Source organism: Uloborus diversus, chromosome 4, assembly GCF_026930045.1.
Source record: "Uloborus diversus isolate 005 chromosome 4, Udiv.v.3.1, whole genome shotgun sequence".
Taxonomy (NCBI): Eukaryota; Metazoa; Arthropoda; class Arachnida; order Araneae; family Uloboridae; genus Uloborus; species Uloborus diversus.
Window position 1 is genome coordinate 96,707,948 of NC_072734.1, and position 18,103 is coordinate 96,726,050.

At 32.4% G+C, this 18,103-nt stretch overlaps 1 protein-coding gene across 1 annotated transcript in view; it reads right to left on the reverse strand.

Annotated features, from left to right (window-relative positions):
* Positions 1-18,103, reverse strand: part of LOC129221254 (uncharacterized) — a 103,960-nt gene that overhangs the window by 6,345 nt on the left and 79,512 nt on the right. The window contains exons 3-9 of the mRNA XM_054855709.1: positions 17,314-17,425; positions 16,053-16,146; positions 14,561-14,615; positions 13,360-13,500; positions 7,887-8,047; positions 6,427-6,525; positions 6,125-6,270 (exon numbers count right to left, since the gene is read on the reverse strand). Coding sequence (XP_054711684.1) covers positions 6,125-6,270; positions 6,427-6,525; positions 7,887-8,047; positions 13,360-13,500; positions 14,561-14,615; positions 16,053-16,146; positions 17,314-17,425 — 808 coding nt within the window. The remainder of the gene's footprint in view (positions 1-6,124; positions 6,271-6,426; positions 6,526-7,886; positions 8,048-13,359; positions 13,501-14,560; positions 14,616-16,052; positions 16,147-17,313; positions 17,426-18,103) is intronic.

Genomic DNA, 18,103 nt, shown 5'->3' on the forward strand with positions numbered 1-18,103 from the left:
CTTGTTCATTCGGGAGACCTTATAAAATACATGTGGAATACTTCTCACTCGCTCATAACGACTCTGAATCTACGTGTGAAAATTCATTTACCAAATTACGCTGTTTATGCCACAGTATGAATCATTAATTGAAATACAGAAATTATCTTCTTTAAAAACTTGTTTGATTATGTTTTACTCGATGAATTTTGGGTTGGTGTTGAAAAGGAATGATAGTTATTGGCTAATAAAGCTCAAAACTTCATATCTTAACACAGCTTCGGCACATACAACTTATCAATGCAATAGTATAAGCTTTTCAGCCTGCACAGAAAACAAATTCAGTTCTAAAATGTATTCTGCGCTCTTGTTGTACGTACTCAAATTTTTGACATAAACAAAGGCGCCCATATAGGGGGGCAAGGGGGGGGGGCTCGAGCCCCCTCTTTCAAATTAGAACTTCCTTGCTTTTAGTACTTTTTTCTTTGCACGAATGTAAAAATACTCCACCCCTTTTAATGAATAAGTTATTAAAAATGTCTAATTTTAATGACTTTAATCTGTCCTGAAATTGTTTTCTACGGGGAAAATATCCAGCTAAACCACGGGGAAAATATTTGAGCCCCCCCTGCAACTTTGCATATGGGCGCCCATGGACATAAAGCCAGAATCTACAGCCATTATCAGTAATACAATGAGTATACAGCTCACTCTTCCTATTATTTTAATTTCTTGGAAAGACAGATATAATTTCATTATTAGAAAGACCTTATTTGAAAGGCACCAGTTTTTTGACAAAAGGGTCTAAAACGACGAGAGCTAATTTGGCTAATGCTAAGTCTTCCAGGTTTCTATTCTAAATCAATACTTCTATGGGTTGTATCTGGCATTGCTTGCCTTCCTGGTCTGGAGGAACAGATCAGGAAACTTTCTTCTAAAGCAATCGATGTTTACGTGCTATCGCATTCACCAAAATTCGGAGTTGAACTTTACGTGTTATATCAACTAGCTTGTTGCATTTTTTTTTTTTTTTTTTGTCTTTGAGGAATTTTAAATTTATATAATATGGTCACCAATTTGGATAAATTAAGTGGCTTGGCCGCAGTTCTAGTTTTGATAATGCACAGGGGCAGAATCATAAAAAAGAAGATCAGACCTACAAGACGACAGAAGCACTTAATGCTCCTCCTTCTCTTGAGCAAGCGGTGCCAAAGAATCCACAAATGGGTTGGTAGTGAAACTCTACCAGCGCCTCTCCCATTGAGGTGCATATGAGCATCAATTTTTATATGATCCCTTCTGTAACTCTGTTTGAAACTCAGCAGCGATTGTTCGAGTGGACCATCTGAAGAGATTGGTGCCAAAACTACTGAAACTGTGCATGAATGCCAAGTTTCGTCCATTATGTTTTGAATTAGAATGTCCACAATAACTCGGTCAAATACATGCAAACGCAAAAAGTTTGAGAGCGGCTGTAATAGAGGATCTGTTCCTTTATAAAAATTGCAGTGGTATTTCTGACAAGTCTGTTTGGAAATAGAAAATGAAAACAATTCCCAACAAATAATTTTCGTTAGTCATAGACTATTAATATTTCTTCTCATTTTGATATATTGTTAGTTAACTTTGGAATTGAAACAAAACTTGTTTTCAGAAGACACGGTTTATAAAAAACAGGTATCAAATTAGCATCATGAAGCATTTCTATGAATATTAATGATAAAGAAATCTGAAAAAATTGAATTAGTTCGCTTGATGAGAGAAAGTTTTCTGACAATAAAAGTAAAACTGGAGATTCTCAATATGCAGCAGAACACTGATGTTGATCTGTTTAGCTGTACATCACCAACTATCTATCATCTACATTTATTAGTTATATTTATTATTACCCTATCCACTCTACTATTATTGATGTGTGTATCATAACAGAATTTTATATTGAATAATTCAGGATTTTTAGAAATATGGTATAAATTCAGCTTGTCATCTAGAAAATGTTGAAATATTCTTGGGGATGAATTCTAGCAGATTGAGAGGTGTCTACAAGTATCTAAAATAATTGTTTATGTTTGTCAAAAAGTCATATACAAACTTTTTTTGCAGCGAGAAATTTCGACAAGATGAAAGGGAGACTCCACAGTATTAATATTTTACTAATGTTGTATTTTTTGGTAATTTTAACTGATTCGTTAAAGGTAAAAAAATTAACAATAAATAATCCTATTACAATAACAAATGTATATTTTGGTGCATAAAAACTATTTTATGAAAAATCTGGTATTGTTTTTCTAACACATAATATTAATTGTAATATTGATATAGCATTCATAAAATTATATATACAAATAAAAGTTGAAGGGGAGGAAGCATAACAATTTCTTTGTGAAAAAGAATGCGCTTGAGTATAAAAAGTTTCGAAAGCAACCGACATAGTCTGTCTTTATGTACATTGAATTTGTTTGACAGCTTAATTTTCAGAAACATGAAAATTATGTTCTATAGGTTGAGTTATAAATTCCGATTAGTAGCAAAATTAAGATTAGTACAATTTATAATCATGCACTAAACAATACCTAATGTAATTAAATTTTTAATGACTGTTGAAGAAAATAGAGTCACCTATATTTAATGGCAACTTTCAAAGTTAAGCACTAAGTTACAGACATTACATGAAAAGCTTTAAAATAAAAAAAAATGAAATATATAAGGGGGGCATTCAAATGAAACGTGGCCACTAGCCTAAAGTAACGGTTAGGATTTTAACTTAAAAATTATTGCCAAAACTGTTGGCACATTTATCCCACTGCAACACTAGGCGGTCAATTCCATCTTTGAAGTAGCTAGTAGGTTGCTAAAGAATCCAGGACTGTGTGTGTGTGTGTGTAAACCCAGTAACACACTTCGTCGTCCATTGTGATATCCACGATATCCGATGTATCATCTGTGAATAGCTTGTTTTAGAGGTCTAAAAACATGAAAGTCACGCAGTGAAAGGTCTGCACAGTGGATGTTCCAGCTCCAGTGTTTTCCACCGAAACTACTGCAATGTCGTCTTCACCGCATTGGTCGTTTGTGGACGCCTTTGGACAACATGCCTGGCCGTTTCGACTTAATGGCTCGTCTAAAGTGGCTTGATAATGCTAACATTGATGGTGGTTCCTTGTTTCCGGAATTCGACAAGCAGTGGGGGCCCCTCTCCCGAGTGGGCCCTTGTGGTCAAAAAAGGACCCGTATCGTATTGGACGATAACTTATGTAACCACCTTCTCTTCTGCGTTAAACCACACCATAGGTGCAAGTTTGCTGATGTGTTCAAGACGCAAAATATTTTCAGCCCCCCCCCCCCCCCCCGCATGTGTGCTTAAGGAAAAAATTTATGTGTATAAATGTTGTTGTTCAACAATATATAAGTGTTTTGATATCATATTTCCAAAAATCTGAAAACCGTCAATAACAGGCGGTCATTGGGCTGTCTCCCAGAATTTTTTTTTTAATTGAAGTCCAAAAAACGCAATGTTAGGCCATTATGGTAAAGTTCAGGGAAAGGAGAGGTTCAGAGACTCTTACATTGATTATTTCAAACTGATAGTTCCAAAACCACAATATTGGACGACCTTCAAAAATATTAGAGAAAGACGAAGGAAGGGGGGGGGGGGGGTGCTTTGGGCTCTCCCCGAAATTGAAGCTTTAAAAAAAATTGTACTCCATCTTTCAAAACGTTTATACACTTTTTAAATGCATTATCGAAGGGATGGAGTTCAGGAACCCTCCTTCGGCAATATTTCGAAATTGAAGTCGAAAAAACGCAATATGAGATGATGTTGGATAACATCAGGGGTAAAAATGTTCGCAGCTCCCCGCCATTAGTTTTTTTGCCGATCGTAAACATTTTTATTGCAGCGATATAAAATCGCTTGGGACATAAGATTTTAACTTTTGCAACATAAATCAGTTTTGATCAGAAAGTCTACCCAAGCCAACAAACCAGAAAAGAAGGAAATGTGGGGGAAGAGTATGGGCGACTAATGATAATGAACTGGCACCATTCCCCCATACAGTCTTCATCAGCCTCTTAAGGCACTCAAATATAGCTGAAACTGGCGTTATAAATAATTCAGCATCAAAAAATTTTCGGAAGAGAACTCCCGAACTCCTTCCTTTGAGTTCACCACAAATGTTCTAAATTTAATTTTTAAGGCTTCAGTTTCTAAAATTGTTTTCTAGGAATAGTACCCCCCTTACCTATAAACATGATTTATGACCGCCTAAAAGTTTTAATACTTTAATTTAGGAAACTTTTTGAAATAAGCTTCTTACACCCTTCCCCCCTTAATTCATTCAAAGATAGTGCAAAGTTAAAATTTCAGAAATGGAAATATTTCAGGCTGGGCGGCGGAATACCCCCTCCCCCTTCATTGCGTTTACTAAAGGTAGTGTAAGTTTGTGTTTAAGATTTATTTTGCTATTGAAAGAGCAACTCCCTTCCCCACATCGCCAAAGACAACCGAAAGTTTTAAGACTTCAATTTCTTAAATGTTTCGAGAAAGACCCTTATAAATTCTTTAACTCTTAACTCACTCAAAAATAGCCAAAATAGCACTTCAATAGCTCAGCATGGAATAAATTTCGGTGGAGGGAGAAGCCCCCCCCCCCCCGAACACCTTCCCCTAAATTCCCTACATTTGACTTAAATTTGCGGTTCCCCCTTTTCATCACCGAAGTTTTAAGAATTTAAGTTCTAAAATTTACCAAAAGCCTTTGAATTCCCTGTTCTTCAGTCCTCCAAACATTACCTAAAGCTGAGTTCTGAATACTTCAGCTTTGAATATTTTTCGGGGAACGGGGACCCCGAACGCCAATACGGTCTAAAGTTGCGCTTTTAACACTCTAGTTTCGGAATTTCACCTGAAGAAAGCCTCACCCCCCCCCCCCCTCTTGACATTGCCAAAGACAGCCTAAAAGTTTTACGACTTCAACTACAAATACTTTTTGGGAGAGGGCCCTAAATTCCCTTTCTCTTAAGTCCCATTTAAGTAAAGCTTCAAATAGTTTTTAATACATTAGCTGCAACATTTTCATGTTAGAACACCAAAACCATCTCTCATAAAGTGATCAAAGATTGCCTAAATTAGTGTTTTTAAGACTCCAGTTTTCAATTTTTTTTAAACTTCCACTCCCCACTTTTACATCATTAAAGACGGCCTAATCATTCTTGACTTTTAAATTTTTAAGAGTTTGCAGAGGAGAAATTCCGAACCACTCCTATCTTCAAAAATGGCCTTCAATTCAGTTTTTCGATCTTTGATACTGGAGTCCTTGAGTAGCCCCCCCTCCCCTCTTAGATTGTCCAAGAATAAACGTTTTAAGACCCCCGTATCGTGGGTTAATTTGTGAACTTATTGCAAGAGCAACTTTTTTTCGCAAACTCTTGTTGCCGTTACTTTCTCGTTTCCTTTCTCTCTCCAACTCCCCCCCCCCTATATTTCCATTCTAGCGAGTGTTAGATTAAATGACATTGGAATTTAGTTATTCTTCAAGTTTTTGTCAAAAATGCAGGAACGGTTACCCATTGATGTTTCAAACCAGCTTGAAATCCCCCCCCCCACCGATTCTTTTGAAAATTCCCATTTTTATTAAAATCTTCAAAATCCCTGATAGTTCCTGTGTTACCTGGTATGTGGACGCCCTTTGCTGTGGCGTAAACATTTCATCGCATCAGCAATCATTCTCAATCGGTGATTCAGATTCAACTCTAAGACATTTTAAGAACGCACATGATTTTCATTTATGCGTGTAAAGTCAAACACTAAATTTTTCTTTTTTAAGTAAAAACTGAAAGAAAGTATTTGAATTTCTTTCCGTCCCGACCTCTGTCTCGGAAATTTTGTCCAAGCTGGAAATCCGTCCTGAGACGGAAGGTCTTGCACCCATGAACCACACTGTCACCGTACAACATGAAATGTTGTGCATGCGTCAGTCTCTCTACCAATATATGGTGTCTCCATACTTGCAATTACATGGCACCGTCTAACGTCTAGTGCGAAGTTAGACGCATATAGTTTCCTTTGAATGAACCTTATATATATCAGATTTTATATAACAAAATGATATAAGTTGAGAACAATAAGAATTGTTTTATAACTTACTCATTATATTTTAGTTTATCCTCAATAGCATTTTCTATTTTTGTACAATCAGATTCTAAAGTGTTAAGAGTGTTTTGGACAGTCCTATTAATTGTTTTTTCAATTTCTTTACATACTTCTTCTATCTGATTTACACATCGAACAGGCTGTAAGAACATTTAACAGCACAAAATTAGTATTAAAATTAAAAGCAAAAATTCATACTTTTATACACAATACATACAAATATATGTTACAGCATTAGACAGCTTTGGTAAACTAAAATGCATTATAAAGATAAAATTCAGGAAAAAAATTCAAACCTTGTTGGGATTGGGTATATATATAGTAGAGAGGTCAAATCCTGCTCTGTTTAATCCTGGCCTTTTGCACAGTTCTTGAACAATCTGCATCAATACTTTCTAAAATAGGGAAAATGTTTTTGTTTTATATAAAGTTTCAACTATAATTGGGGCAGCAAGAAGCAAAGGGATGTGAGTGGACATTTTCAAGTTTTGAGTAAAACGCATATAAAGATGACTTCTTAGGTAGGCTTTCATTGAAATTTTTTTTATGCTGTATGACAAGTACCTACCAGGGCTACTAGTACTATCTCTTGCCTCAAGACAGAATAGAGGTTCACCTACCATTTGTATAGTTATCTCCAAACTTTTAATTTTGGCACTTGCATGCCTTTGCTTCTCACTGCCTCAATTGAAGGTTTGTATTCAATGATCTTCATATGAGGATAATATTAGTGAATAATAAGTAACTTACTGCTTAACATTTCAAATTTCATCTGGAAATTAAATGAAACTTAACCCCTTATGTTAGCACTAATATTAGGTCTTAATTTGAGCAGCATTTTTTTTTTTGGAACATAATCTCCGCTTAAAATGAGGGTCTGCTGTGCTAAGCACTTTTTAGGACCTTAATAGTGAGAAATAATTATAAGGAACATAATTGTAGGAATTATGTATACTTTGCTCTTTGTTAGTAACCCAAGCAACCATCTTGTGCACTTTAATTTGAATTAAAAGGCTAATTTTGAAAAGCTCCAGCGGATTGCTGAGGTTTATACAGCTTTAAGTATGATCCATGATCCAAACCAATAGGGAGTGATTGGAGAAAGCTGAATGCTCATCAATAATATGTACACACAGTGGCGCACACAGAAAGGTTTCGGGGGGGGGGGGGGGGGGTCCAGGATCGAAGGTCCACCTGTCTCATCTACTCTAACACACATCTAATTACATTCTTTTGATTTTACAGATTGTCGGAAATAAAACTCATTGAAAAAAAATGATTGAATAATTATTTAACGTTACTTAAAACAAATACTCAATTAAAATACTAGAAAGTACAAGAATGAATTTATTTACTTTTCTTGTAATTAAAAATAAAAACAGCATAGCAAAATCATTATAGAACAATCCATGTTTATATACAGTTTGATTTTGCAGGGGACGAAAGAGAGTAAAATAATTTTATTTTTCCATTTATTAAATCTGAAATTATTGTCATCTCTGCTTAGAATTATTTTATGTACTACATACATAGGATTATAGTCAATTAAAAAAAGTCAATGGGGGATGGGAGGGGTCTGGACCCTCCCCTTGTGAGCGCCACTGTCTACACACAGGCGAGGATTCAAACCAAAGCTCTCAGCACAGAGCCTTCTACTCTAACTATGCTGTTAGGAGACACCAAATCATAAGTATATTATTCAAGTGAGTTATTTGATTTAAGTGTTACCAGCAGAAATTAAATAACTTCCACAAACCTGTCTATCTGTTTCATTTCCAGCTTCATCTGCTTTACTTAGAAATAATTTTATTTTATCTCCATGCTTAGCACTAAGAGATTCAACAACATTCAGAGTCCTCTTGCGTAAAGCTTGCCCAATAGGATCAAAAAATACAAAAATAAGATCTGAGATATTCCCTGTTGAAAATATATATATATATATATATATATATAATAATTGGACAAGAAAAGGAAAAAGTCAATTAAAGAAAAATATCATAGTTCAAAGTATTATATTTACTATCAAAACATGGATACAAAGAAATTTGATGAAAACTGTAAGATACTGAGCTATGTATTATTGCAAAGACTAAATTGACTGAAGGAAAATTGATTCATATTTTCAATGGTTTTTAGAAACTCATTTTAAAAAAAGGTGGGAAATGGGAAAGTTATTGGTTGATGTCAAGTAAATAAACAATTGAATAAATGACTGGTGGAAATTAAATTAAAACACTGAACTTGTATGCACAAAAAAGAACAATGAAAATTGCTAAAGCACTTTTCAATACAACTTATATTCATAAATAAAAAATAGAAAAATACGAGAAAAAAAAAACCTTATATTGAAGGCAATGTAACAGTTTTAATCATAAATAAGACTTTATATTTCAATCATGGGAATTAAAACTGTAAACTTTTTAATATTGGTTTAAAGTAATAATTTAAATGCTCTTTAAAATTTCCACCAAATTCTTGTCAAAACCTTTTTATTTGACAAGGTTTATTTAAAAATTATTATTTTTCAAAAATTATAGTTACATACTATTCTAATAAGTCTTAAATAACTTGATTAAGGTAGGCACTCATGGCATTTTATATATGGAATTAAAGTTTCATTTTTTCTTCGGAAAACGCAGTACGGGACCAACTTGAAGTTCTGAAATTTGGAGCGAAAATCAGATTTTTTTTAAACAAGAAATTCCGTCCAAAACTAAACGAGTCTACTTTCCCGTATACCGATATCGACTTTGTAGTATCTGAACAATGTCCTCAAAGTTAATTAAAATCGCAAATTATTTCAAACATATTTTTTTAATATTTAAACCTGATTTCTATAATATGCCTCGCTCATCTGGAGAATTAGAAGCGTAAAAATTAAAATGAACGAACAAAGTAACAGCACCTTTTAAACAAAGCAGCTACTATATATTTTTTTTCATTAAAGAAAATATTTAACATCCTTCAAAAAGTCTTAAAAAAAAAAAAAAAGAATAAAAATTAATAAGTTCATTAAAACAAATACAATACATCAACAAAAAAAATTGTTTTTATACTGTTGTCAAAAAAAAAAAAATAAATTAACGTTCTTTCAAAAATAAATAAAACCAATAAAATGTCAACTTAAAAAGATAATTTTCATTGTCAAAAAAAAAAAAAAAAAATGTTTGTGCATATTGGTCATTCCCCAGAAAAAATAACTTTTGAACACAAATATTTTTCAATTTCGAAACCTTTTGTTTTCATTCTTACATGAAAGTGTTACCTATTAAAAGAACCATAAACAATGGCCCAGTTAAGTTCCAATTATTTTACTCATAATTAAAAATTAAAAAAATGTCTTGTTCTCGGAAAAAAAAAAGAAAAAAAAACTTCTAATGTTTAAAAATTATGGCCAATTTAATATGAATAAGTAATTTTGTCAATTGTGCAAAGAATGAGCTATTTTAATGATTAGTGGGATTCTAATACTAAGCCTTATTAATTAAAGAACGGCTTAATTAGTAGTTATACTTTTAGTTCAAATCATTAGTCAAAACCTGATTTAACGAACCTCTATTTAACAAATTTTGGGATTTAGCGAATTTTTCTTTTTTCTCCGGCTAAAATGAAGGCAAAAACCCCTATCTACCAAATAATAAACCCCGAAATAACAAATTATTTTAACAACCAAAAAATTTTTTTTGTTTATTTGAGTTTAGAAATACTGGATTGTTTTCCAAATGTTTTATTTGTATTGTCCAAAGCAGAAAAACACTTTTCTTGGAATCCGTAATTTTTGAGGGGCGAGGGCAAGGTTGCAACCAAACAAGAGTGATTCTGATGCTGAAAGCGATAGTGAAACTCTCATTAAATGTAACTTTTTCAAATGCTTTACATGGCCTGGAAACTAAAAACATATCTCATGCAGCAGGCTGCAAAGGACACAGTATTTTCTTCTCTCCATAAAGTTGAAAGAGAACTATTCCGAGTCAAGTATCAAGGAGATTGTCCAAACGTTTTTTTTCCTCAGTAGTTTAAAATTTCAAATTAACTTGCGTCATAATAAGTCGTGAAATGCTGAATAAAAAGTAAACTTTCTAATTATGGATTTTTTGTGCAGTTGCTTATTAGGGGTTAGATAAGGTAAGTGCTTTTTTTTTAAAAAAATTTCACACCCCGATATTACGAATAACCCTGATTTAACATATAAAAGTTTTGGTCCGAGATTTCCTTAAATCGGGGTCTGACTTTATTTAGTAATTTTGAGAATATACTGGCAGTTTATAATTTTGGTAGAATGCCTAAGATTGATGTATTTTCCCTCTATCATTTATTTTCACCTCAGATAATGACATTGATAAGGTCTGTCATGGAGGTGAGGAATTTTCTATTAATATAGGCCTAATGGATATATTTTTCAGGGAAATATTTTTTTCTTCGTTGCTATAATATGCATATGATAAGCAAATGAAAACATGTTCACCTTTATTTTTACATTAATTTACATCCCTGAAAATCAAGTTCACGGAGGTGAGCAGTAACAATAACCACTTCCTGTTTTTCGACAAAAACTCACAACTTCTTCATGACTGAAAATAAACAAGAGGGCTCCCATGTGTCATGGAAAATAAAATTTGATGCCATTACTGCCATTTGTTAATGAGGAATGGCATTTTGTGTTTAGGTAACAGAGGTGAGAATTTATTGTGTGACATAACTCCTTATCCTACTAAAACATAATACAGTAAACCCTCGTTTTACGAGGGGGTTACGTTCCACAGAAATGACGCGTAAATCGAAACCGCGTAAATTGGAACCTAATAATAATGTTAAAATAGGGTTTAGGTTCTGAAGATAAAAAAACTACTTCATTCCAATGATAACTAACTGTATAATAAGTTTAATGTGCACTTATATCAATTTTTATGTACAACATGCATAAAGAAAACAAATTAATTTCATGTTCTTTTTATAAAGAGGAGCTGTGGAGACAGACATTTTCCCCCATCTCAGTACCTTGCTTTCCAATTTTTTATTTTTCGATATATTTATTTTTGACCGTTTTTTCATTTTTTGCGATATTTTTAAGATGCATTAAAGCTTTCTTTCATGCTTTTTTCTTCTCTCTCTGACTTTTAATGGGAAAGTAGGCTAAAAAGAAGGGTAGGGGAATTTTTTTCTTTAGTCAGCAGCAAATGATGCATTAACATCATTTAAACAGATTTAATTTTTTTTCGCTTGTTTAATATCATTTTAACACTTTAATACTTTCTCACAATCAGCTACAGTGAAACCTGCATAAATTGACCACTAGTAGTACAGCACTTTAGTGGTTAACTTCAGACAATTGGGCAACTTATAAAGGTTGTTATATGTGATCTAGGACTCATTTTGTGTGTGTATGTGTACCTGACAAAATAAGCTGACTTACACAGGTAATCAACCATACAGGTTTTACCTATGGTAAAACTCACAACATTGGAACTAGGTACAGTGAAACCTGTGTAAGTTGACCACTTGCGGTACAGTACTTTGGTGGTCAACTTAGACAGGTGGTCAACTTATAAAGGGGGTAATGATTTTTCTTTTTTTTTTTTTTTTTGTCATTTCTTGCACCATGTATTCATTTTTTGACTAATTGACACTTACTCTTTCCAATCAACTCACTTTCATTGTTTAACATTACTTTGAAACAATAATTTAAAATATTATTCAAATATTTTTAGAGGTTATTTTCTCAGAATGACCGATAATGTGTCATGTAAATTTAAAATTTCAGTAAATTGATTTAAAAAAAAATCATTGTTTAAAAAAGTTATTTGATATTTATAGTTCCTAAAAATTCATAGCTAATCAAAAATAACAAATTTTTCGCCTATTTTTTTTTTCTCACATACATTTAATACATTTATAACCATGATGTTCTACTTTTGAACAAAATAACTCCTTATTGAAGTTTGGCGCACTTATTAGACACTAGTTTTGGAAATTTCATACGTGTCAGCTAATTTTCTCTGGATTTCTCCCTTTTCAATTAATTTTAATGTTTCATACTTTTTATCAATCTCAAGCTTAACTAACTTTCTTTTTGAAACCATTTTATGTAAAACTATGACACAAAGAGCAACAAGCTGGACTCTCATAGTTTTAAAAGGCAGTTGAAAATGAAAATGTTCTATTTCTTAATCCCTTGCACCAGAAATACTGCAATGCAAGTAACTTAAACTCCAGTACAATTCCAGTGTTGCCACAAAATATTGCAACTGAAAAAAAATACTTTGTACTTTTCTACTGACACGTGTTTTCATTCAACAGAGAGTACAAAAGGTGATCTCAAATAGAACAACGAAATAAAAACAAATTTGGAGAATAAAAGGGTTCTTAGTAGTTTTCTAATGTGGTTAAACTTACAAGGAGGTTTAATTATGCTGCTGTTTTATTTCGTTGGTAAAATGCTGGTCTGGCGTAAAAATGTTCTTGGAAAGCTATAAAAAAATAATAACAAAATAAAATAACTTGCTAAATTAAGTTTTAAAAATAAACCAAGTGGTCAACTTACAAAGGTTTTTTACAATACTCCAAACCAAATTTGGGGTACATTAGTGGTCAAGATAGACAGGTGGTCAAGATAGAAAGGTGGTCAAGTTACAGAGGTTTTCCTTCATTATACAAGATAGGACAAATTCCGTTCCTGACAAAAGTGGTCAACATAGACAGGTGGTCAACTTACAAAGGTGGTCAACTTTACAGGTTTTACTGTATCTCCCAAAAGAATTTTTACAGTAATTACTTTAGTAAACATCACCCCTGAGGGTCCCCTGTTTCTATCACAATGACTAACCAGATAGGAGTCTCGGAAGATCTTTAGTAAGACAATACAAACTTGTATCAAAATATGCAGCTATTTATTTCTTTGGCGCTAAGTTAAAAAGATTGGATAAAAATGCCTAGATACCCCCCCCCCCCCCAGCTTTGTATCTTGTTGATTGCACTAAATTCCTTGTAAACTTTAAGTAGAATGTTATTTAATAGGATTCATATTATTCCTAATTCAATGTTTCAATTGTACATTTCATTGCATAGATGGTGTAACAAAAAAATTTGAAGGGGGGAAAAGTATCACATTTTACAACAGAACATGTTTTCCATCTAAAGATGCTTGTAATTCTTTATTGATTACAACATTTATAAAGCTCTTGTGAAACCAAAAATGGTTTAAAATACTAAAATACAAAAGCTATTTTTACCTAAAAATTTGATGGCTTTATCAACATCAAAAGGATAATTCATCTCACCATCAACTAGACCAGGTGTATCAATGAATGTCACCAAACTGAATTTCTTTTGCTTTGATGTTGATATCTCTGTGCTAATATAATCAATAAGGCCTGAAATTAAAAGCAAAACATCACAGAAATAAATACGATGTAATATATTGGCAATTACATTCGTTGAACCAAGATTACATCAATTTTCTTTGCAATTACAATAGGATTACAATCGACAATTTGGTACGAGTATACAGCATGAAAAGCAGAAAACAATACACAATTTATAACAAGATGGCTGTATTTAAATGGGTATTTGAGTTACTTAATAAAAGACAGCATGCTCATGTCATTATTTCATAATTTTTCAATCTTTATAATTCATATACTTATAAAAGTAAATTAACTTAAAAATGAAAATGTTTTAAATTTAAAAATGAAATGACAACAATAATGAGCTATATGTGTGCATCATGAATTTTTTATCCGCCAGTTCTAAGATAATAAGAGATGGAGATTTGTCTTGTACATTTTGAGAAATACTTGAAAAGCACCATACAAAGCACTAAAATAACTGTCCTTGAGAAGAAAGACAGCAGAAAGAACAGCCCTTCACTGGGCAGCTGGCATTTAAATTCAGCTAGCAGCCCGATGATGGACTGCTCCACCTGCATGACTCCAAAATCAAGATTGGTATCCAAATGCTGAGCAGAAAATTTCCCATGACTCAAAAACCAGAATAGGCATCCAAACGCTGCAAGGAAAATTCCTAATCTGAAAGGAAATGTTACACAGCATTCATTTTACATTACAAATCAAATTGGAAAGTACCACCTAAATATAGAACTTTAGAGGAAAATAAATCCCACATACATGTTGTACAAAAAACATAGTAGTATTAAACACAGTTACATAGGCAATTTATACAAATCAATGTTATATGAATTATGTCATTGCATATTGTGTGTAAATTTGAAAATAACATGCGTAATAGAAATCAAATATAAAAGAAATCAGTAAGAGAAAACCAAATGATGGTTTTGAACAAATGACTGCATTAGATTGAAGTAACTTATCGCATCTGAAACTATTAATTACATATTTATAGCATTAATGGCAGAAATAAAAATAAAAAATGATATAGATGTGCAGTTCACATAAATGCTTTAAACATAATTACCTTTAATTTCACAAAGTGGTTTGAAATGGGGGTACAAATGTAAAGTTGCATTTCCCTGAAAAGAAAAATGAAAGCGTTGTTGTATTTTTAAAGAAAATATTAAGCTAAAAAACAAAAAAATAGAAAAACAGAATAGAGAAAAACATACAATAAAAATAACATAAAAAGTTTTAAGCGTATAACAATAGCTTAAATTTCAAAGTACTATCACTGAACATATTAAAGCCCAGACACTGACAGCAAAATTTTCTTCAGCAGTCTGCAGCGTAGATTAAAATCCAAAAAAGTAGGCCAAGGGCTAATTGGACATAAGAGTAATCGTAAAATTTAAATGGGCTCCAGTAATAAAATAAGATACAAAATTACCTGTATGTGCAATCTGTAGATTAGTTTTTGATCGTTTTAGGCAAAAAGAATATCATGACTGGCATAACTTGGATGGGCAGCGTCAAGCTAAAGAGCTTAATAGGGAATATCCTAGTATTAAGGCAAAAGAACACTTAAGTCTTGATTGAAACAGTATTAGGCAGCTTATTCTGCTTTTGGGCAGGTAAACGATAGTATCTGCAGAAATGAGTTTGAGATATTTGAAGAAGAGCATTTCAGTTTCAACATTAATAACTCTTTTTGTTCTCATTCCCATTACTGCAGTGGTTCACAACAAGCCAAGTTATAAGTATTTAAAATGTTTTCCTCCTCACTTTTAAGTCACGAGTATATCGTGTTTTTGTTTTCTTTCACATGTTCTATTTAATCTTTGTTGTTTTGCTATTTCAGAGAGATCTCTGACACTAACAAAAACATCACATTTCTTTAAATGACATGCGTAATAGAAATCAAATATAAAAGAAATCAGTAAGTTTGTTCACGGTTTTGAACAAATGACTACCTTAGATTGAAGTAACTTATCACATCAAACTATTAATTACATATTTATAGCATTAATGGCAGAAATAAAGATCAAAATAATATGGATGTGCAGTTCATACAAATGCTTTAAACATAATTACCTTTAATTCTCTTAACATTTTTATAGGTTTAGGAAATAATCCAAAAGTCTGCTTTTAAGAAGTATTACTCCTAACAAGCGTAGTTTACACATATCCATTCTTTTGAATCATTAAAAGACATTGATGATTTACTAGACATCCAAGGATGTGGTAATGTGTCTACATCATATTTTAATAAACAAAAATCTTTTTTTTTTTTAAATTTTGAATCCAAATTTTCTAGATTAATTAAATGTTAGCAATGGGTTAAATAAAAAATAGCTAAATCATGTTATTAACAATGTGCATCAGCTTCAAGTGCATTATTACTCGAAAATCTATGAAATATGGGTAAGATACAACCCTTCTCATAAGATGAAAAGATCTTTTGGCTCTTTTAACAAGTTTTACTGTAATTCCGAAACATGAAAAGAAAGATTGTACCTAAGACAAAGAACAAAAAAGAGCCTTTCAAGAGCATGCAAAAAAAAAAAAAAACTCACAGTCAAAGTTTCTCTTTTTCTTCCACTTGTAATGAATGTAAATCCCTGAGTTTCAATGGCTACTCCAGTTTTCAATATATGCTCTTCAATATACCTAAAACATAAAAGCATGTTGAAAGGTGGGCCAGTTTGCACACAATAGTACCATACATGATAAAATTTTAAGTTTATTAACCTGAAATCTCACAGACACCCAAATTCTGCACCAGAATTGGAGTTTAATAGACTCCTGTCATATCCTATGCACATTAAGCGTTTTCCATCTCTAATTAAATGCTAACCAAAGCGCAATTGATTTACAATATTATCACCATTTAAAATAGAGAAGATTTTATCTAGTCCAGCAGAACTAACAGGAATTATAATTCAGAAACAAGCAAGATTAACAAGACTTTCATGTATTGCATATTTTCTTTAAACTGGTACATCTAACTTGACTTCAGGAAATGAAGCTACTTTGTTTTGCGTTTCATATTACGTACAAAATCTACGTTAATATTGACAAGTAAAACTCTGTCACTATCTTTTGAGCAAATGATTATCTCATCCCAAGCACTTAGGATGAAGAATATTAGGTAGCAAATGATAATCAGTAACTCCCTGTTTTCTTTCGTTTTTGCCCGCCTGCTGGCAGAAAGCCAACCCCCTGCACGTGACCACAAAATTGAGTAACATTTTAATGCCTTTATGCTTCCCTGTAATGCCCTTATGCACCCCCCCCCCCCTTCAAGTTGAGAACTGCGGTTCTACACAATGTTTTTTTAGATAGTTTCAATTTCAACGTGTCAAATGACTAAACAAGAATTATTCAGCAAATTACCGCCCCTTAGCCAGGGCTAAAGCAGAAATACATGAAATACACCGCCAGTTCAATCATTTCCAGTGGAGGACTGCAGTTTCGTGCTTATTAGCACTCATCAGCCCGGCATAGGAAAGTGACTGAGCTGGAGATGGAAAACCTCTTATGGAAGCCAAGAGGGCCAAACAAACTGGTAGCTAATGTAGAATTAGCACAGACCAGATGAGTGACCGAAGCAATGGTACTTAACTCTGTTTCCAGAATTTCTTCAAAATGGGATAATGGCATGCATGTCATCGAAAAACTGAATGCTTTAAACATTAATTCAGATTATGTTCTTATTTCATGACTTGAGAAAATAATACAATGAACGAATAAAATGCACAAATGTTTTTAGGGTATTTTTCTGTATCTGTCTTTTCTTAAAAATTTGATTTTTCAATTATTTTTTTAAATACTTACCAATTGATGAAAGAACTTTTCCCTGCAGAATGATTTCCAATAAGAAGAGCAGTTATTTTCTTCCTTGGTGCAAGTAATTCCAAATTCAGACCAGCTGAAATTTTTATGAGTCCTAAAATAAATAAAGTTTCAAAAATTAGTTTTTACAAGAATCATTTTTCTTAAAACTCATATTAAAAAAATTTAAAAAACTTTTTAAACAATTCAATGGATACTAAAATAATGTCATTCCATGTTAGTTCAACCACACCCCAACACCCACCATCTCAGGTTCCAATGAAACTTTGTATACTTCTATTTTTCATAGTCCTAAGTAACCTCCTAAAGTATTTCTTCTCTATTAAAAATAGTTTTTACTTTTTGGCCCTTCAAAGTTTTGAGATTTTGCGTTAGTTGTCATTTACAGTTCTATGAGAATGAACAGCAGCTGTTTGCAAAAAAAATTATTTCTCAACAACTAAAGATAAAAAGTTTTTGAAAATTTTCACATTATACATTAAGACTTCAAGCATTTTAGAAAAAAATATATCAAAAATCTAAATTTATATTCAGCAATTAAAAAAAATTAACAAACTAAAAATTTAAAAAATTTTCAATAAAAAAATGATTTTCAAAATTTTAATTTTTTGGCATGAGGGTCTAAATTAAAATAATTTATATATTTTTTTAAATGATCAGTAACATGTGTGCTAACATATAAAATGAAAATCTTTAGGGGACTTTGAGGGATTCTGCCCCCTTGCCCCCCTTATTTTGATAAAAGAAAAAAATCGATCTCAATCTTACAATC